Here is a 21,232-nt window from a genome sequence, read left to right on the forward strand (position 1 = left end):
CTTGATCATCACAGAATCCCAGCCTGGGTGAGCCTTAGTAGTGCCCTGGTGCTGGATACTGAGGCACAGGGAGGCTGTACAATAAATCAGTGGCAGAGCAGAAATTAAACAGGACTCCCTGGCTTGTGCTCCACCCAGCCTGCCTCTTCCGTTAGTTCACAGAATGGGGTGGAGATTTACAGTAGTCTCCACTGATTTATGCCTTATCATCATCTTTAAAAAAACACCACTGCTAAATGTACGCAGCAGGAAAGCAGCAGTGTACAGTGTCTGTTTCATTGCCTGACGGGCTTGGAAACACTTGTGCACTCACAATCTTGTCCAGCCGAGAACTGCCTCGTATTAGCACTAGCCTACCCAGCAACTGAGCTGGTTGTTCCTGCTGGATGGGGACAGGCTCCCTTCCTTCTCTAGCTGGCCAACATTCCAGGATTTCTCAGGGAAAGGCAGCTGTGTATGAATTTGTTCATTTCCATGACCAGCCTTTTAGCCATTAATACACTGCCAGGGGACTGCATTAGGAGCCTGTCACTTGCATTGTGGGCCCCAGAGCCACAGCTGGTTGCACTCCATTGTCTGAAAGGGAACCCTGTTGCTATGTATTACAGTGTAAGTTGTGCTAGAGAATTAATGATTGAATAATGTATTTGTATGGGCAGAAGAGGAACGTTGTAACTGGAAGGAAAACAGCCTATCTTCTTCATCCCAGCTGGGCCCAAACTGACAGCTTAAGGGTTAGGGAAAGTGGGGTCTGGGCTACTCTGGGAGAATTCTGCACCTAAAAATTCTGTGCCCAATATCAAAATTTTGCAAAATTCAGCATATTTTATTTGTCAAAATAATGTAACCATGCTGGTTTCAATTATTTAGGTAATTTATTTAAACAATACAATGGATGGAGAAGGCTAGTGAGTAGCATTGGGGAAATCCCTAGACCCCCTTGCCTAATAGTAATGTAGCTATGTTGATCCTTTATTTCTAGTTAGTAGTCAACCAATATATGCAGCCATATGCTCAATGTTACATCACAGGCAACTGAACAGCAAGTGAGGGCTGGGGAATCAAACTCAATTTGTATTGGTTACTGACCATCACCAGAAAGGTCAGTAGCAAAGAGTTCATGGAGCACATCTTTCAGTCCAAAAATTTGGACCAATTCTAATCAATAAAGTACCATAAGCATTTTTAAGGCCATACTGTCCTTTACACGACTCTGGCAATGTAAAGGAGCCTTAAAACTTTTACAGCTGTTTTATACTCCTGGGAAAATTCACTAAGCAGGCAGGCTGCTACATTCTGCTCTGCCTGAAGGGACAGAGCCTGCCCCATGCCTACCTCCTCAGAAACATCCTGAAGCCCTGGCCCTCCACACAAAGTGTGCTGCAGTAGCAAGTGAGAGGGACAGAATGTCTCTCTCTCACATACATATGACTGTCCAGCTCCCCACCCCTCCTGGCAGTGCTTTATGTCTCTACTAGCTGCTCTGGGCTCCTGAACCAACCTGCCTGCGTTGCCAGGGAGGGATGTGTGACCACTCTTGCGGCTTCCCCATCAGAAGTCATTTTTCTGCAGGGAAGCAAAGAAACCTGTGGAGGACAGAAATTCTGCACATGTGAAGTGATACAGAATTTCTCCAGTAGCATGGGCTTAGCTCCTTACTCAGTGGGAAGAATATTTCAGAACACTAGGGGCCCGCTAGGCTGGATGAATGGGACAGGCTGTAGGATATGGATTGGAGGAATGCTTCTGCATGCACCAAATGACACCAGCAAATGACTGTCCACTGCTCTCCCCCTCTCCCATACAGCAGCCTACCTAGGGCTCTGATAATGTCTCAGTGCAGTAGAATGTAGAGTTTATACAGTGAGAGAGGCCTATGCTTTAAAAAAGGCTGGGTACTGACTGGCTGCTAGCAGAGCTGGCCTTGGCCATTTTGGACAGAACCGCAAGTCTTTTGTCAGGTGATCCTTCCCCCACAATGTAATCAATACTGGTTTGTTAGTACACTACAAGCTGCAAGACTGGCCTGAGGAGTTTGGGAGAAACTCTGCTAGGTCCCCCCAACCCTCCTAGGGCAGAAGTAGAAGCCAGCTGCTTGTTCCTTTCCACTTCAGCAAGCTGATAACATTGATTTCCAGCTGTTTGTGTTTTCAAGCCTGTCTGCAAGGAAAAGGGCTAGACACCTGCTGTAGGACAGACATTCTGTGTTCCCTGCATAGTTCCTCCCAACCAGCAATGACAGTAGGGAGTGGCACAGGCTTTGCAGAACCAGCCAGGTGCTGCAGAGAACTCTAAACATTGCTTTCCACTGAAAATAAATACAAGAGGAACTGCCCTTGAGCACCATAGGTAGGACAGTAGTTTCCTCCCTCAATTTTATTTTAACTAGAGAAGTGAGGCACAGCTCTAAGTTTTACTGGAACTGCTGGCCAACTAAGCAGCGTAAAATATGTTACCAGCTAGCACAGGGGTTATCACTAGGGTGACCAAATGTCCCATTTTTAAAGGGACAGGCCAATTTTGGACTTTTTCCATATCTAGTCACCTATTTTTTTTTTCACAGTTGCTATCTGGTCACCCTAGTTATCACTCATACTTGTAATGTACCATCTCAGGCTGGAGGGCCAGTGCTACAAAACCCATGCTAGGAAATGGAATTGTGTACATTATAGAGGGTAAGCTGATGCAGAGCGGGGCCTAGTTTGAAAGTGATTATGAGGTAAGGTTAATTCTTAATGAGAATTCAGGCTTCACTGCCACAATCAATTTTTTTTTTTTTTTTGGTAATGAAAAGTCCTCTCAAATCTGTAACTTTGTCTACAATAAAAACAACAAATTTATGCAGGAGAAAATCTTAAGAGTCACTGTTAGATCTTCCTTTTCTCCTTGTGCCATAAAGAAAATCGAGCAAGTCAAGTTGTTATGAGGTACGGACCCACTTTGTCTCATACTGTCTGGGGGGATAGAACATGGGCTCTGTGTAGGACCCATATAAACAGTGCAATTCTTTTGACGACTTTGTTACTTGCCAGAAAACATTCCCAGAGCAATAGTAGTCTTCCCCACCACACATCACTCACTGGAGTTTTAAGGAGTCAAAAGTTGGCACTAGCTTCCTTTCACTCTTCACTAGACAGACACTGGGAGTTGCAGCAGCCAGCTGGAGGACAGCAGTGAGAGTGGCCTTGTCCATCCTAACATCTGCTGCACGCTCAAAGAAGGGCTTAAACTTTTCTCCTTCCCATTAGACAGAAGGCTGTCTATGCTACTGAGCCAGCCAACCTGGGTGCAAGCAACAGCTGCAGTCACACTTTTGCCAAGAGCTTCTTACTTTTCCTCCTCTCCTTGCATGGCTTTTGTAGCCGTGCAAACCAAGCTACTAGCGTCAAGCGCTCCACTGCAAACATGGAGGGTGACCAGACATCCCGATAAAATCGGGACCATCCCAATATTTAGGTGTTTGGCCCGTGTCCTGACCGATCTTTGGTCAGGACACAATTTGTCCCGATATTTCGCTCCAGCAGCAACACTCAGTTGTTTTTTGTTAAACTAACAGCAGCACTCGGCATTTTTTTTTTTTTTTTTTTGCTCCAGTGGCGCTGCCTTCCCCCCCGCCAAATGTGTCCCAATATTTTCTTCCTCTCATCTGGTCACCCTACAAACATGTCACAGGGACCTGGGTAAGACAGTGTGCTAGTTTGATGGCAGGTAGGCCCTTAGCCACATTCAGTACCTAAGCTAAAGCTCACTCCAGCCAAAGCTCTCAGTCAAGTTACAGAAGACAGATGCGGCTCAACAGCTTGGAGTGTTGGAACAGGGCTCCCTGGCAGCTGTAGCATAGAGGCAGCAATTCTCAGCCTTGTGTCTGTGATTGTCCCAAGCCTGCCTTCACTCATCTTCAGCAGAAGCAGTTTTGACTGCTTTTTCTCCAGCTACCTACCCCCCCTTGAAGCTATCCCACATTTGGTGCCGCTCTTTCAGCGAAGCAAGCCTCAGATGCACGAGACAAGCTGTACAAGTACAGGTGAATGTGGAAGAAAGGTATTTTGATCCCAGGGATTTAACCTACACCAAGAAGCTGGAACAACTGACCACCATAACAACTGGACAGCAGGGGACGAACTGAGGACCTTCCACTTTTGCTCCTTAACTAATAAAAGGATTAGTGCTATTTGTGGGACCAGGGCAAACAAGCCCTTGAGAACAGCTGTTTATAGAAGAGCTGCAGGAATACTGCATTAGCAGAGAACTCCCACAGCCCGTTAGTGGTGCTGGGCATGCCACAAGAAAGGGTTTAGTGTGTCAGTTTGAGTTAGCTAGGATGTTAGTTACAGCAAAGGCAGAGATGGCAAAAGGCAGCCCCCCCTTCCCCTCCCAGCCTAAGAGACAGGCTATAACCACAGCCAGAGGTGCAAGTGGAGTGGGATTTTTAACTAAAGGCCATTTTCCCCACTCTAGTTCTACAGCCCAGCTAAGCAGTGCTCTGGGGGAGGAACCATGCACTGATTACAAAGCCACAAAAACAATCCCACAACCAGCTATGTTTTTCGCTATTCGTATCCTATCCATTCCATTTTTCTTGCCCATTGCACGGCACACTGGTGGTTACACGCAACCACTGAACTGATACACAGGCCTGAAGGTTCCAATGCTTCTGTATTAAAGTGCAAAGCAAAAGATATTACAAACATTGATGGCAGAACATTTTTAATTCCAGAAAGTTATTAGAGAATCTTTGACTTGGATTAAAAAGATTTCTTAGAAAAGGAAGGTCCTCCCTTGCTGATGGCTGCTATGCGGAAGAATGTCAGGCAGCTACAGGAATACACACATCTTGTGTGAGCCTTGCTTGTAGGATAGGCTAGCACATAGGGAGCAAAGGGGGGCGTGGAGGGAGGAGAAAGAAACAGTCCCTACCCCTGAGTGAGAACGGGGTGGGGAGGGGCTGAGCAGGCCCTACACTGGGAATCAGATACTCCACTAGATACGTGTGATTCTCTTTGGGAAGCAAGTTCATGGGACATCAGCTCCTAAGGAAGAAGAGAAGGTCCCAGCTGAGTTGCTTTACTCTCAGTAACAGCCTAGGGTTAGCAGTAACAGCTACATTACACAAAAATATTGGTTATTACTGGTGAATGGGCACCGTCTCACCCTGGAGGGATACCATGCAAGCAGTAAAGAGCCATCCAGTTACCCCACCTCCATTGAACAAACCAACCCACCGAGATTCTCTTCCTCACAGCCACTACTGTTCAGATGCCAGCACATTCACACCAGTACAGCTTTAGTTGCCCGTGGAGGGGAGACGGACCCCTCTCCGCCCCCACCCAGAGCTTTCTAGGGAAGCTAGCACAAGGTATGAGGTTGCTCAGAACAATAGCTTCTGACCCCATCCCTATGGTGAGGCTGTTGCCAAGGGTTACTCTCTCCTTGGTGAAACGTGCTGTCAGTAGAAAACCCTAATACTACTCACTCACCCGCAGCGTGGCTGCTGCTGCACACAGCACTGCTGCACAGAGGGGCCAGTTTCTAGGAGAATGAAAGGAAGATTTGGATTAATTCCCACTCCCATTTGCTCAGAGCTCTGTAGCCCAGATTCCACTCCCCTCCACCCAGTCCCAATTTGCTTTTCTGCAGCCCATCTACACGGGCATGCTGCTTTTAGAAAGCCACTGCCCATTTCCAGGTTAGACGCATGGGTTCCTCCCAAGTCTTTCATTGGCCGCCTGCATCAGGTGGACACAGAGTCTGGCTTTCACTGCACTGAAGAGATCTGCTAACACATCCCCCCTCCTCAAAACTACATTTACAATGCAAAAGAGCAGCATCTCACAATAGAGGGGAGAGGGGGGAGAACTAGGCACCCCTGGATGTCTGCACACCCCAGCAAGTAGGGCATCTCACCTCTTCCAGCCATCTCCCATTTTGAGAGAGGCAGATTTCCTGGGAAAGGTGATGGGGGCTTTGCTGTGTCCAAGGCAGGTGTAAAACTGCACCTGTGTTTGCTCCTCTTTCCCACAGGGCTAGTGATTTAGCCAAAGCCAGTTCATACTCCCTTGCTGCTACTGCTTAGCTAGCATTGTACTTGGCCTCTCCACACTGAAGCCCACACTGCAAAATGCTTAACTAGGTTGAGTGCGTCTCAGGAGCCATTTCCCAGGTTACAACGTGGCCCTGTTCCAATGAAGCTGAGGTGACAGCCCTCCAGCACTTCACTTGATTCCCTTACAAAGGGAACAGCACCCATGAAAAATGTGACATGCTCCTCCTTTATACCAACATGGGGAAACCCAGCAGCCCATTGCCTCTTTCCTTACTTACGGTTGCCCCAGAGGAAGTTTAAAACCACTGTCTCAAACCATTTTCCTTCACTCAAATCAAGAAGCCGCAATGTTTAATTCCTACGTTAGCGATGCGCTTTCTCTGCTGGTCTAAGATTTCAGCCCTCCCCTCAAACTCATGGCAAAAGCCTCGGAGGGACAGAGCCCTGGCCCTGGGATGGAAAGCAATCAGGCAGGAAAACGCTGCTGCCGCTTCTGCTGTTCCACTTGTATTGTCACACTCAATGTTTAAAGAGGGCGGATGTTACGCCACTCAACGCTATGTATATTATAGACACACATGAAGCCTAGAGATACACTGAACTGAGGGGGTAGTGGTGAGGACAGAAGTGTCTTTGGGGAGAATGAACGTGAGCAGTTGGTGGGTGGGTTCCTTCTGTTAGTTGTTCTTTTTCTCAGCAGGAGGTGCATAAGGAGGCGGCTGCTCCTGCAAAGTGAGAAAAAACAAGACATGGTGACTGATTCTATCTACAACCCAGCAGTGTTGTGTGTAGCTGTTCAGCTTTCCAGGCATTCCCAGGCTTAGCTTATGCACCCAACCTTTGCCATCGGCTACAGCTTGAGAGATACTAAAGTGACAGGGGTGAGGCCTATATGTTAAGCTACAGCTACCCATGGGTGTTTCTTCCCAGTTTCAGTTCCATCCCAGAGCCTTTGCCAGTTCCTATAATGCTTCAAATGAGGCACCACGCAAAAAAGATGACCACCACAAGAGTCCCTTTAAAAGCCCATCAGGATGTGTGTACTTCATAAAGAGCAGCACTGTGATTGGACATTGTTTTAATCCTCATCTTCCTCTCAACCTCCCAGTGACTCTGTGGTTCCTGTGGCAGTTTGTTAGGACAGATCTTGTCAGTCTCCCCTGGCCCAGAACAGTCTAAACCTGTATTACCCCTTCCCTTTAAGTTCCTAAATCTGGATACCCCCATTCTTGCAGAAGCTGATAAATATATTGTTTCTGTACAGGCACAACTTTCATGCAGGTCTTCGAGTTCCCTGCCTTCTTGATCAGAAAAATACTAAGCCAGATTCCAGGAACAGTGATCAAGTATGAGTATTTTGATAAGGCTTCTTTGTAGGAAAGAGTGGATAGATCATTTCTAAATAGCATAGCAGTGATCATAAACCTCCTGCTTTGGGGAGCCAATTGCCTGTGAGGGTCAGGAAGAAATGAGACATCTAGACCCATCTACGTTCAACTGATCTGCTGCGTATGGGTGGGTCCACTCTCCTCTTGAGGATCAAACACTGCCCGAAGCTAGACTAGATGGGCAAAGAGCCTGCTCAGGTACACTCAGAAGCAGGATACTAGACTTAGTAGGGTGTGGCACAGCATGTGCTATGCGCTGTGACCTTAGCAGCTGCTGCAGTAAGATGACAAGCTGCCCAGGATTCAGCTGTAGCAGCTGAACAGCAAGCACGTTAGCTCCGCTTACCCCTTTGCCCTCCTGCCCAACAGACAACTCAACGTTGCTTACCATAGGCATATAGACATTGTGGGGATTGGCTGGGTTGTAATAGGCACTCGAAGCTGCTTCTGCTGCTTTACTGCCACCTACAGGGTAAGGAAAAAAACACAACCTTCTTAAGTGCTTTACAAGTAGTGAATTCAGCTTCCCAGCCCCTACCTAACAGAGAGAATACCTATTTTTAAGATGGGGAAAACAGAGTCCCAGACAAGTTAACTGGCTTTCCTAAGGTCACAAAATAAGTCTGTAGCAGAGCAGGGAACAGAAACCACATCTCTCAGCTGTGCTTAAACCACCAGATAATGCTTCCTTGTTAACAGATATCCTGGGCTTCACAGATCTCTGGGAGCAAGACAAGTTTCCTCTCACATGAGCTAGGTCACACTTGATTTTAGCCTTAAGATAACCATGGCATAGTTGTGGACAGTGGATATTAGCCAGGCATAATGCTAGACTATAAAATGAGCTGGAACTTTACATCGCTAATTCCAACTGATAGTATCCGGCAGCAGTTTGGCCTGTACCTGCGGTCATCAACGCAGACCTCCTGTTCCCAAAGGATCCACAGGTAACACTTTCAGTAGGGTCTCCTTCCTGCTATAGCAGGTGGCTTCTGTGCGCCTTACCTTTTAACACAGCTTTCTTAAGCAGACTCTAGAGACAAAAGGTGCCAAGAGAACCAGCTTGCAACATCAGAGCCAGCTTTGGGCCTGTTCATGACAGCAAGGGACTTGCTCATGCTGGACAGAACTAGTACAGTGCTGGGAACTGCCATGTCTTCTTCCCCCACCTACCCACAAACTGCCTAGAAATGGGTGACTCAAAGAGCCTGTAACAAGAGAAATTCCATCATTCACATCTACAATCCCTTTTGGACCTGCACCCTGAGAGTCCCTCCTGCTCCCTTACCTGGCATTCCAGGCTCCATGCAGGCTGTAGGGGCTGTGGGAGCTGTGGGGGCTGAAGGTCCTGCGGTAGGAGGGCCGGGGTAGGGGGGAGGAGGAGCCATATACAGGGGGTTCATGTCAGGAGGAGGTGGGTACATGCCTGTAGAAAGGAGACACATTAAAAAGGTGCTTTAAGCCATTCCCGTGGGACATATTGCAGGCCTAGTTTACAGGCCTGTTGCTTCTGTCTAAAGCAGATATACACAGGTCAAGGACAGTCACCTGAGCTTAAACAGCAGCCACACCAGGATTTTATACGGCTGTAGTGCCGTTGACCACAGAGGGCTTTGCAGACAACAATCACTCCCCAAATTTGCCTGCCATTCTCTGCCAGAAGGTGCTACCCAGCTTAGGATGTCGTATCCTTTATTTCCTGTCCCACTGGGTCTCTAGGGAGACGCAACAATACTCAAGCTGGATTTTAGCAGGACACCCCAGTCCTTGAAAGGAAATGCTTCCGTGACCCGGAGGAGTCAGGGCCCTTATAAGGCTAACAATGCTGCTCAGAGAGAATGGGCTGCTGCTATACAAGCCATTCCCCAGCTATGTTGGAGTCTTGTGCTCTTTACTCCAACACAGTCCTTTACAGCTGCCAGTACACACAGCACACAGCATGTGCGCTCTGCCTCTCACACAACACTGGTATGTCACAAGAGGTTGAAGCCCGTCAGAAGGCTTTACCTGGAGGTGGTGCGTAAGGGTATCCCATGGGTTGTGGAGCTGGTCCATATCCATTCATTGGTGGGGGCACGTAAGGGGAAGGTCCATTAGCTGGCTGAGGGGCATAGCCCCCTGGTGCAGGTGAATAACCTCCTGGAGCAGGGGTATACCCCCCAAAGGCAGGCATATAGCCATAGCCAGTATTCTGGGCAGGAGCCCCTCTGGAAGCTAAAAAGAATTAAGTCTGACTCAGCACACTGCCATGCAATTAAAATAGAGCAGCAAAGAAAAGGAAAGAATGGTCATATTAATTTAGTCTGATCTGTCATGGCAACAGAGCTATGAGCCACTGGGTCCTGGAGCAATGGCTTTGCCCAAAACCCATCCAGCAATAATCTCTTCTTCTCCCAGGTTCACGCACTGCTGGGGTAGTTAGCTTTGCCAGTCTGGACGCTGAGGAGCAGGGCTGGACCCTGAGCTGGGAACAGCTTATGGAGATGACTCAGATTAACCCTGATCTGCAATATTTACACAGATACACGAAAGCTTGCCAAAAAAAAAAAAAGTCTCCACCGAAGAATGTGGTTTCATAAAAAACAACAACGGAAAACCCCACACACATTTAAGAGGTCTTTCTGATCAGGAAAATCTACACAAGAAGTTTCCAACCAAACTCTAAACCAAAAAAAAAAAAAAAAACAAAAAACATGTATCTATTTTTGGAAGCCAAAAATAGGAAGTTTTCCTCCCTCCACTCCATTTTTAATACACTTTCTCCCCTTTGGGAAAACAGAGTTGGGTAAGCTAAGTGTGAGGGTAATTCCCCCATACACCACTCTAATCTCATGTTTTCCTACTTTTTCCAGTTCGGAAACAGAGGGGAAAAGATTTTTTTTAAAAGGGACTAGGGGGCTCATTCCAAGAATTGGAAATATTACATTTTTCAGTTTTCCAAAACCAGAGCATTAAGACTAACAATAGGGTGTAGAATGAAGACAAAAGTTCTCATGGAAAAGTCAATTTTTTTTGATTGAAAAGTTTAGAAGCGTTATTCCCCTTGCTCACCCCAAGTTGTTTGCTGCAGCAAAAGTTAATTTTCCAGCCAACTCTTCTAGCTAAAGAATATTCAAGCCTCCAACGGTCACTTACCATTAGTGGCAACCCTGAACATCAATTGTCCAAACTCAATGGCTCCGCCGCTGTTGAAGGTCATTTTAAAGGAAGCCTGCCCTTCCCAGCCCCCTGAAGGAGAAAGTGAGAATTAAAAATTAAACCATTAAATATACTCTGAAAGATTAACACCAAGAAACGGGTCTGAAATTGGATACAGATTATTAGTTGATTTGTTTCCTAGAAGCTCCCAACTTAAACAAGAGACCAAACAGGGTTTGGACAACTATTGCAGACCTGCCAGCTTCCTTCGCAGTGGTCACTCAGGCCACTTGTATACAAGATAAATCTCAGTGAGACCAGGAGAGGGTTTGTCTGGGAATTTCCTTATTTTTTTTAAGAGGAGAGTCTAAAATATGGACATGCAGAAGTTCTGTAGATCTATATTTTCTGCTGGCAGGCGCAGAGAGAATCCAATTGCAAACACGATGTAGAAAGGACATATTTCATTCAGCGGGAGCCTGCCTACTGAATGGGAGCCCTTCCACCAAACTAAATGGACTTTGAATCAGGGCCTGAAACTCAAGCCAGGACTGGAATCAAATATTCCATCAGCAGACTCTTCACCCTCTTTGAAGCAGAGCAGCTTAGATAAAGATTACCAAGTTTTAGGCCTAACAGGAGTTTTTAGAAATTCATTACCACATGCTAAAACCCCCAAGATAAGTCACCCAAACTGTACAAACGGGTGGGTTTCTTATTGGAGGACAAGTGGATAAAGCAAATTGGGAGTTTTTAAAGCAAGTTGTCAGATGGGAGATTAAAGTTTGAGTTTTAAAACGAAAAGCCCAGGTTCCAAAATCCCTTGTCTGATCAACTTATTCCACGAAAAATTGTCCAGAGAGACTGTATGAGATGTTTGGGGTTTTCCTGCACATTGTTAGAGGAGGAATAAAAAAAAATAACCATCAGGCATATAAATTGAAAGGGATGTGGCGGTTCAACAACACACTTAAACACTGCATTACTCAAATTTTATTCTTTCCTATTATCTTATCAGTAGTAGTTTGGTAGCTCAGTTTGGACAACTTACCCAATGAATCAGCAACCTACCACTATACTTCCCATCATGAAGCAACACCCCAAGCCAGCAAGAAAGGCTGGGGTAGAAAGAAAGGATTTCAAGTAGTATAAAAACAAACTGATATAGTAAAAAAGATATCTGAGACCACAGCAGTGTGTGTGCAGAGTAGATTATGCAGAAAGCTCTAGCTATTCAAGAGCCTGAGTGACCCGGACATGAGATACCATTACTATAGCAGAATCCCCACAAAGAGTGATTTTATTGCCAGGGAAAGGTGCTGGATTCATAGCCTTGGAGAGCTAGTCCTCACTAGAACAAATACAGAAGCAGCCAGCAGAGACGTAAGATTTCCTGATGCACATTTCTCCTACCCAGGTGCCTCGACCCCAGAGGAACTAGTACTATGACTGAGGGGAGTTGTCTCAGGAGCCCTTTTTTGTCCTGATTTTGTGTACTGTAAGTGCCAACTGTGACTGCTGTTTCTGAGATGGACTACTAGGAACTAGAACACGACCAGCAAGTCATTTCAAACAGGGCATCACAAGTGTCAGATGGTCACAATTTTCAGCCACTACTAGCTTGGGGTCAGGTCTGAACCAGTGATATACAGAGATGCACATGCATTGCAGTGAAGAAAGGTCTGCTGATCTCCAGAGAAGTGCTCTCACTTTGTTGGCTTCTATTCACGACTGTACAAGATCAGCAGTTGAAGTTGGTGAACCCATCACTTGCCTACCCTCTCCAACTCCCTCTCAAGCTGAGCCTAGGAAGCAACTAACATGCAGAAATTCAAAGATTAAGTAATTTTCTTATAACATTTGGATCATGGTTACAAGTTTTTCCTGGACAAAAATATCCATTATGAGTCTTTTGGGGGGCTTTCCACCAAACTTAAGACATGCCTATGTGGGGAAATTGACTGGCATATTTCACTACTGCTATGCCACACAATTTCTCATGTGGACAAGTCCTGGGCTAGAAATTCAGCAGAAGGGAAAAAGTACTTGGGAAGCTCAGTTAAGTCTGCTTGGAGCGGCAACACATTAACACACACCTCCTGCCTCAGCCTGGATCACGCCTTTGATGTAATTGGCAGCGAAGACAGGCTGCTCGACGGAGCACCCTTTCACCAAGTAGAATGGCATCATGAAGGACATCAGGGGGTCCTTGCCTTTAGACACAAAGATCATCTGCACGATAGAGAGGACATTTTAAAGTTGTTAATTTACAATCAGTCTTTATACCTAGAGTGAAACTGGCAATTTCAAGAGTGTTCAAAGCGGAGACAGCTTTAAAAAGCTGGTAAAGAGAAACTACAGCTCTGAAACGATTATACATGCAAGTTCCTCTTCTACAGCTACACAGCAGTTTTCATCCTCAGAGATCCAAAAGAACTTTGACAATCACATATTTAGGGCTCCCACACCTGAAACGTGCAACTTTCACAGTAGCATGCAGTTGACACCATGTAAATTAAGAAGTATTTTCTCCCTTTAAAACCTCAAACTACTGCACTATTTTTGTGACACAGTCTGAGGCACTGCAGCTTGAAGCTCTACTGCACCGAAGTGGACCAGAAGTTCTGAACTGCTTAGATGTGTGGTCTTTCTGCCCAAATCTAGCAGCCTGTTTGAATAGTAACTTAGCAGTTACTATGATCATTCTTAAATAAGGAAAAGCAGAAGCAGGGGATAGAAGAGCAGTGCCCTGGCATAACATTCCCTCTCTCATTAAAAAGGTCTAATGTCACAGGCTACTTGTAACTCACTGCAGCGTATAGAAAAGCTGCCGCATTGCATCTTTCACAGCTATTATATCCTTCCAGGATCTAACTCATTGGTGCATCCAGTGCTTTGGCAGATTCAGTGCAGCATATCTAGTTAAAGCTAAGTCAAAACAGGACACTCAAACCGAATGAGCAGTGTCCATCTACAGACTTACAAACCAAAAGCTGTGAATTCAGACCAGCTTAGTTTGTTTGGTGACTGTCTCTAGAGAAGCACCGGCTAAGTGAACAATTCTAGAGTGCTGCTGGCCCTGAAGACTGGATACAGTCCAAAAGGGAGGAGGAATACTTGTAGACATACAAAATTTTGCATGAGCCACATCATAAGCCACAGGACTGAAGACAGGGAAGATATACTGTCCATTCCTTAAGCCAGTACAGAACTGACCCCTTTAGGAGGTTCTCCAGGGCTTTCCTAGTCCAGGTTTTGGGACTACACTGAACAGTTTCCCCAAGTCCTTTGTACGGTCACTCATCAAAACACTGGCAGAAGCATCATAGCCCCCTTCAATAATCCCTGGAACAGTAGGAGAGGGTTTTTTACCCCCAGCTTTTAGCTTTCAAATGTTTACTAAGAAGGGGGTTGTTTCAATCAGGTTAGGCCACTGTGCCTGTATGATAAGCCTTAACAGGTCAAAGCCTAAGCTCATTTACATGGACCTAGAGTACAGCATAAGTCAACTTCTGTTCCAGTTTAAAAGGCTACATATAGCAGCAGGCATGAGAATTGAGAAGCCAAGTTAAACAGTGGTTGGTGTTCAGGACAGACAGACTTTGGATGTGCGTATGGAGGGTTTTTCACACACACCCACACCCACTCGAAGGATTTTGAAGACTTTCAAAGGAAATAGTGGAAGCCCCACTGACTGACATTGAAAACAGGACAATGTAAAAGACACATGAAAACATGCTGCAGAGAACAGAACAATCTGGCCCTGGCCCTAGCTGGGAAAGGGGGCTGTGGAGAAAAGGACAAGCATGATCTATTTCCACCACCCTCTCTCATCTTGAATTTCTAGCCTCCTCATAACTAGGAGATTTACCCAATCATTTACAAGCCTCCAGGTCTAGAAGCCTGTGGGAAAATGCTGCTGGCTCAAGACTTACCCTGTAAGGGGTGAGGTATACCATTCCCTTCTTGGTGCCTTTGAAGATTTCAGCCTTGTCAGACACATCACTGAAGGAAAGCTCCACATCTTTACAATGCTTAAGAACACTGCAGGAGGAGGAAGAGACAGACATCAGGGATGCATAGTAACAAACAGTCCTAAAGCTTGTGCAATCAACATACGTTAGTTGGCATGCCAAGAGCCAGGTCATTTCCCTAAGAGGCTCAGTTCAGATATGGATCCCACCGTCTCTCTCTGCATATGCATGAACCGTTTATGCTACTTTCTCAATAAGTACAACACCCAATCCTATTCTGCCCAGAGAAGCCTCTAGCCTCAGGAGGGTTTGTTTCTCCCTGCATTTCCAAAGCCATTTGAGACAGTTGTTGAGGAAACCGTTCATTTCTCATTGAAAGCGAGTCGGTACAAAAGTTCACAGCACAGAATACGCACAACTAACTGCAGTATTTCTTTCGGGAATAAGCACATTGCCTCGGAGCAAGTCCCTGTCTGACTAGTCCAGTATCCGTATGTTGATGCTACGCAGGAAAGCTTAACCCCAGTAATGCAACCTCAGTTGTGTCAACTGTACTAATGACGACGCTTCTTCATAGTTAGGCTAACTACAGATGCGGTCACTATTTCCTGGAAATGACTGAGGACTATCAGCAAAGATTAGTGATAAAGAGCAACGCTTCCAGGGATAGGAGAATTGGGGAAACACTGTTCCTGGTGGTAGGGTTTAAACTGAGGCCTTGGCTAAATTGGCGCTTTACAGCGCTGCAACTTTCTCCCTCAGGGGTGTGAAAAAAACACCCCCCTCGTGCAGCAAGTTACAGTGCTGCAAAGCTCCAGTGCAAACAGTGCCCCAGCACTGGGAGCACGGCTCCCAGCGTTACAAGCTAATCCCCATGAGGAGGTGGAGTACCTGCAGCGCTGGGAGAGCTCTCTCCCAGCGCTGGCGCCGCAACTACACTTACACTTCAAAGCGCTGCCATGGGAGCACTTTGAAGTTTTGAGTGTAGCCAAGCCCTTATTCAATGATCTAGGAGAGGGAGCCAACATGTTAGTGAAGTTTGCTACAGACACCACCCCGTGAACACTAGCAATGACAGGAAATAATATAGAGGGACTTAGGGATAACAAATGTGAGTAGAAGATAAAATCAATTTGAGAAAATGTGGGGAAGTGCTCCAAAACAGACAAAAAGAAGCGGAAATACTGACAAACTTAGGGAGTAACGAGTTTGCAGTGTATTATGCCAGGGGAAACAAAACAAAAAAAACAAAACAGTGCACTGCAATTCTGAGCAGCATACAGAGGCATCATAGATGAGGTGGCTACATAGGGCCTTGATGAGACCATATTTCAAAGGCTCCATTCAGTTTCAGGGACCCTGCTACAGAAATACAGGCAAATTAGAAAACAGCAAAATTACTGAAAAAAGAATTAAAGGGACTTGCTTCTGAAGTAAACAGCTGAAAGCTAGATAACATTTAGTGGAACTATTTAAGGGAGACACAGGATAACAATCCACAAGTACCTGAAAGGCATAGCTGTCAAGGATGGAGGGAAATTTAGAGTATTACTGAAAATGCAATACTCTAGTCACGCTCCTGCAAGGCTGGGAGGGACAGACTGAATGGCTTAATACAGGAGTGGCCAACCTGAGCCTGTGAAGGAGCCAGAATTTTCCAATGTACATTGCCAAAGAGCCACAGTAATACATCAGCTCCCCAGTGCCTCCTGCCTGCCAGCAGCCCCCACCAGTCAGCACCTACTCCCACTGCAATCAGCTGTTTCACATGTGCAGGATGCTATAGGGGGGAGGGGAGTGAGGGCATGCAAGACTACGTCTTCACTACCCACCGTATCAGCGGGTAGCAATCGATTTCTCATCTAGACGCGATATACCGATCCCCGAACGCGCGCCTGTCGACTCCGGAACTCCACCAACGCCAACGGCGGTAGCGGAGTTGACAGGGGGAGCCGCAGACATCGATCCCGCGCGGTGAGGACGGTAGGTAATTCGATCTAAGATACGCAACTTCAGCTACGTGAATAATGTAGCTGAAGTCGAAGTATCTTAGATCGATCCCCTCCCCTAGTGTAGACCAGCCCCAAGGCTTAGGGGAGGGGCAGGGGTGGAGTGGGGGCAGGGCTTGGGGCAGAGCAGGGGGTTGAGCAGTGAGCACCCTCCAGTACATTGGAAAGTTAGCATCTATAGCTCCAGCCAGTGCCTAGGTAAGGAGCTGCATATTAACCTCTGAAGAGCCGCATGCGACTCCAGAGCCATAGGCCTAATAGGTTCTCTCCAAATCTCAGATGCTATGGGAAGACATTTCTTCTTAACTAGGGCAATTGCTCATGTCTAATCCAGTTCTGAATCCCACCAAACTCTTTGCCTCAGCAAAATTTTATGGCAGCTCATTTCATAGGTCACTTTTACATTGTGTAAAAATAGCTGTCATGTACCCAATTTAAAATGTGCCTTTTTAAAGAGTTTGTTTTAATCATACTTTATACATACGTAGATAAAACAGCACTTAATACATTTAGTATACCAGTGCAGTGGTAATTACATTAAACCTACCGAACAATTTTACTTATAAAGTACAGGACTGTCACAGGGAGGGCTGGCCTCTTAAGGCAAACTGGCTTCATCTCCCTTGTGACAAAGCTTTATCCCAGGTAATGGGTTTGAGGTCAGAGCTCAAGCGATTCTGGCAGGTTATCTGTCTCTTAGTTAAGAGGCCAACAAGTAGCAGGTATGGGGAAGGATCTGGAAAGGGGCCAGGATCTGATTGAATTCATGTTGGAGTTTTTTGGTTTTTAGACATAAACCCATCCCTGAAGACTGAAATTCTGCTGCTGTTGGGAATTTATATACTGTCCAGCAAGATGGCCTAGCAGTTTACAAGAAAAACTACAGCTGGTCATATACCACTTGCCAAATATTACTTGACAAGTTTTAAGCTTCATAATATTATTTATTTATTTCTGTTATTCACCCAACTTCAAGGACAATTTAGTAATCTAGAAGGCAGTTTTCTTTCCCACACTTCTCCGTTCAATGTCATGTGTGTCTCCAGGATCTCAGAACTACCTTCACACAATTTAAGCAGATGGCCTCCTGACTTGCAGATCAGGTCCAGCACTAGCAGCAGTACCATCCCAAGACACCCGGTTTGGATTTCGTAAGTGAAGTTACTTCCTGCTACAAGGAGGTGAGGGGTTTGCTCTGCTCAAACCCACTCCCTCTTCAGAGACAGTGTTTTGCTAGTTTCATCTCTGCTGTAGTTACTACACTGCAAGGGACTGAACTTGTGATTGACTTTGGTGGTGGTACTGATTAGGGTACACCTCCCCAACAGGGACAGGCCAACATACAATCATATTTGAAAGGTGACTGCTCACATACAACAATTTTGCCCAGAGGCTGTTGACTTTTCACCAGTGATGCTGTCTGACATGCAAGAAATAAACACCAAGCTCGAACAGTGAAACTAGGCTGACCAGTTTCGTGATTTTTAGCCATGTTTACTTCCTTTTTCATGCACTAACCCAGTGCAGCTGTTTCAGGGCAGTCAGGGAACCAAACAAACCCCTTGAATCCATTGTTTTTAAATAGCACAAAATCATTCTATTTGTTTCAAGTTTGGTAAAACTCCCTCTTTTAAAAAAAAATGAATAAAGGGCTTGAATTAGCATGACTGTGTGCCTTTAGATCAGGGATCAGCAACCTTTCATGAGTGGTGTGCTGAATCTTCATGTATTCACTCTAATTTAAGGTTTCGCGTGCCAGTAATACATTTTAACCTTTTTAGAAGGTCTCTTTCCATAAGTCTAAAATATATAACTAGACTATTGTTGTATGTAAAGTAAATAAGATTTCAAAATGTTTAAGCAGCTTCATTTAAAATTAAATTAAAATGCAGAGCCCCCCCGGACTGGTGGCCAGGACCCAGGCAATGTGAGTGCCACTGAAAATCCGCTTGCATGTCGCCTTCGGCACATGTGCCATAGGTTGCCTACCCCTGCTTAGATTATACCAGCAGACCAGACATTGACCATCCATCAGGGTGCTCTTAGTGCCAAGCCACAGCCTCAAGCTCCAAGACCATTTTGGATAGCATAGGAAGCACCCACCATGGCCACGCCGGCCTATGGGCTCATTCCCAAACTCGGAAGTCCTTCAATCTTTTCAGATTGCAGATTATCCAGGAGGGAAATGGGGCAGCTGCAATGGTTGTTCTAGGTCTGAAAGGACTTCCTGCCAATGACATCTATACTAGATAAACAGAAAGGAGAGCGAAAAAATGTTCAGTAGCTTGGGAAAAAAACAAGCACGAACAACCACCACCACCAACAGGCTGAATAAACAATCTAATAAGATGACTATGGGTGCAGTTTAATGCAAAAGATTATTGACTGTAAAGGTGCTGCTTTATTTTGATGGTTCACCAGTTGTGAGTAATTGTGCCAAAACTTAATACAGAATCAGACCAGGAAAACACTGGGCTTGCCCAAATCGCTCCTCTCCAGCTCACTATTTACCAGAAGAGAGATGAGAAGTGGTCTAGATGTATCTTTAGAGATACCAGAATAGCTGTATTCCTGTAGTCTCCTTAAGAGGTACACTAACGAAGTGACGAGGCCCAGAGTTTGAGCTGATTTTGGTGGTGCATTGTTTAGGGCATAGTCCCATAAGAATATTATGGAATATTTAATGGCCACAAGCAGTCAGACTCAGAATTACATCTCATTTGGAAAAAGCAAAATAGGAGCTAGAAAGTCAGTACCATCTCTACATACTTCAGTTTTTTACAGCCAGTGCAGCTTTGGGGACAGGGAAAATTGGGTCTCAAACTAGAAGTCCATTTAAATATTTAAGAGTATGTTTATTAGAGTAATTTACTGCAGGTCTATTCAGAAAGTGACTATTTCCCTATCTGCAACCTGAGCACATTTAATTCAGACCTCAGCACACACCCAAACCCATGCAGATGATGCTAATGACCTAGTATTGCACACACTGCTAATGAAAGTGCACGTAATGCCTTGTGATGGAGCTGTCACTAATCTGCTGACAAGCTGCAGCTCACGTGACTACAGATTCACGCCTATGCACTTCCTCTGGGGTTGTCACGCCCATTATTAGTGAGCAACAGCTTTCAGAACAAACTGCCCGGCTGCCAAGTTGGGAGTTGGTCAGAGAGCAGGGGAAAAAACTGATGGCGAAGTCAAGGAAACAGTATGTAGAGAAGAAAAGCTCCTTAAAGAGAGTGGGCTAAGGAAAGCTGGGTGTATCTGGGCAATGATCTAACCACTGCTCATCTCCCAGCGGCCTCTGGGCAGCTCCCCCAAAGAGCTCGACAGTGCTACACCGCCGCCCTCAGCCTCCCCCGCGCTCACTGCCGGACACACCAACTTTTCCCACCAACGTGGTAACGGCTCGGAAGTCACTGACCTCCGGCAGCCTGGGTCAGACCTGAAGCTCCCGGGATCGGGTTTTAAGAAGTGAAATTAGATGCGGATTAATCCGCAACAGCAAGTGGCCCGGGCAGGGCTGCGTCAGCCGGCCCGAGGGCGAGACCCGCGCGGCAGGGCAGGGCAGGGCAGGGCAGCCCTCCTCCTTCCCCGTCCCTCCGCCCCGGGGCCGGAGCCGCCGCAGCGCCTGAAACGTAAACAACCGAAGCGCCTCCATTCCCGCGCCGGGAAAAGCCCAGCCCGGGGCGGCCGAGCCGGGGCCAGCGGATCCTCCCGGTACGGGGCAGGGCTGGGGCCGCGCCTGGGGCCAGTGACCGGACCAGACGGGCCGGGGCTCGCAGGGGGCGGCCGGGCCGGGGATCTGGTTCGGCTCGGGCCGGACCCGCCTCAGTCTCGGGGGGGGAGGGGCCGCGGCACGCGCGGGTCCCGCCCTGCCCGGCCCCGCGCCCCGGTACCTCTCCCCGGGGGGGGCGATGACCCCGCCGCCCTGCGAGTGGTTCCTGTTCAGCGCCATCTTCCCGGCCAATGGCAGCGGGCGCCCCCTCCCCCCGCCTTATGCTGCGGCCCCGCCCCGTAACCTCATCGCGCACAGTCCCGCCTCGTGACCTCATCGCGCACAGCCCCGCCCCCGGGGACTCGGTAGAGCCGGGGGAGGAGGTAGTCACGTGACTGGGTAGCTCGTGCGGCAGCCAGAGGCTGGCTGGGCAGACAGAGGGTTGGAGGGATGAGCGGATGCACAGAGGGGCGCAGGGATGGGTGGTTGGGTTGACAGACAGAAGGACGGAGAGATCAGTGGGTGGATGGACAGACAGGTGAGTGGACAGAGAGGAGTGGAGGGATGAGTGGATGGACACAGAGAGGAGTGAAGGATGGGCAGACAGAGGGGCGGAGGGATGGATGGACAGACAGAAGGAGGGGAGGGATGGGTGATGGACAGGCGGGTGGAAGGATGGGTCTTTTCCAGTTTTATAGCACTGTGGCAAAGCTGTATCAGAATGGCTAATTTCTGTCTCTTACTTGTAAACGTTTTAATCAAAGAGCTGTCTGCTCTTGAGGTTGGTGAAATCCACATTTTTGTTTGCTTGTTTCTCATTGGTCTAGAAGGGCTGGTTTGATAACCTGTTAATAAAAGGCCAACTCAAAGAGGTAGGAGAATATTAACCTGATGGGAAAGGACAGCTGAGAAGAAAAATTAGCATAATGCAGGTTGAGGGTAGAAAGATGAGGCCACTGAAC

At 46.9% G+C, this 21,232-nt stretch overlaps 2 protein-coding genes across 4 annotated transcripts in view; both read right to left on the minus strand.

Moving 5' to 3' along the window:
• SEPTIN3 (septin 3) overlaps positions 1–21,232 on the minus strand; it is a 324,031-nt gene that overhangs the window by 265,184 nt on the left and 37,615 nt on the right. The window lies entirely within an intron of this gene.
• WBP2NL (WBP2 N-terminal like) lies at positions 4,638–20,540 on the minus strand. Of its 3 annotated transcripts, none has more exons than XR_007774627.1 (8): positions 14,505–14,790; positions 12,666–12,801; positions 10,567–10,659; positions 9,439–9,645; positions 8,720–8,857; positions 7,820–7,896; positions 5,478–6,768; positions 4,638–5,030 (listed from the first exon to the last, which is right to left on the minus strand). XR_007774627.1 is itself a non-coding variant. In XM_050954794.1 (8 exons), exons 1-8 carry the CDS (start codon positions 20,508–20,510, stop codon positions 6,721–6,723), a joined length of 867 nt encoding a protein of 288 aa, XP_050810751.1. In that variant the 5' UTR covers positions 20,511–20,540; the 3' UTR covers positions 4,638–6,720. The 3 variants fall into 3 exon arrangements, 2 of the variants coding, with proteins under 2 accessions (XP_050810751.1, XP_050810737.1); XM_050954794.1 differs by adding an exon at positions 20,452–20,540 and having other exon boundaries at positions 4,638–6,768; positions 14,505–14,613; XM_050954780.1 differs by having other exon boundaries at positions 4,638–6,768.

This window comes from Gopherus flavomarginatus, chromosome 1, assembly GCF_025201925.1.
Source record: "Gopherus flavomarginatus isolate rGopFla2 chromosome 1, rGopFla2.mat.asm, whole genome shotgun sequence".
Lineage (NCBI taxonomy): Eukaryota > Metazoa > Chordata > Testudines > Testudinidae > Gopherus > Gopherus flavomarginatus.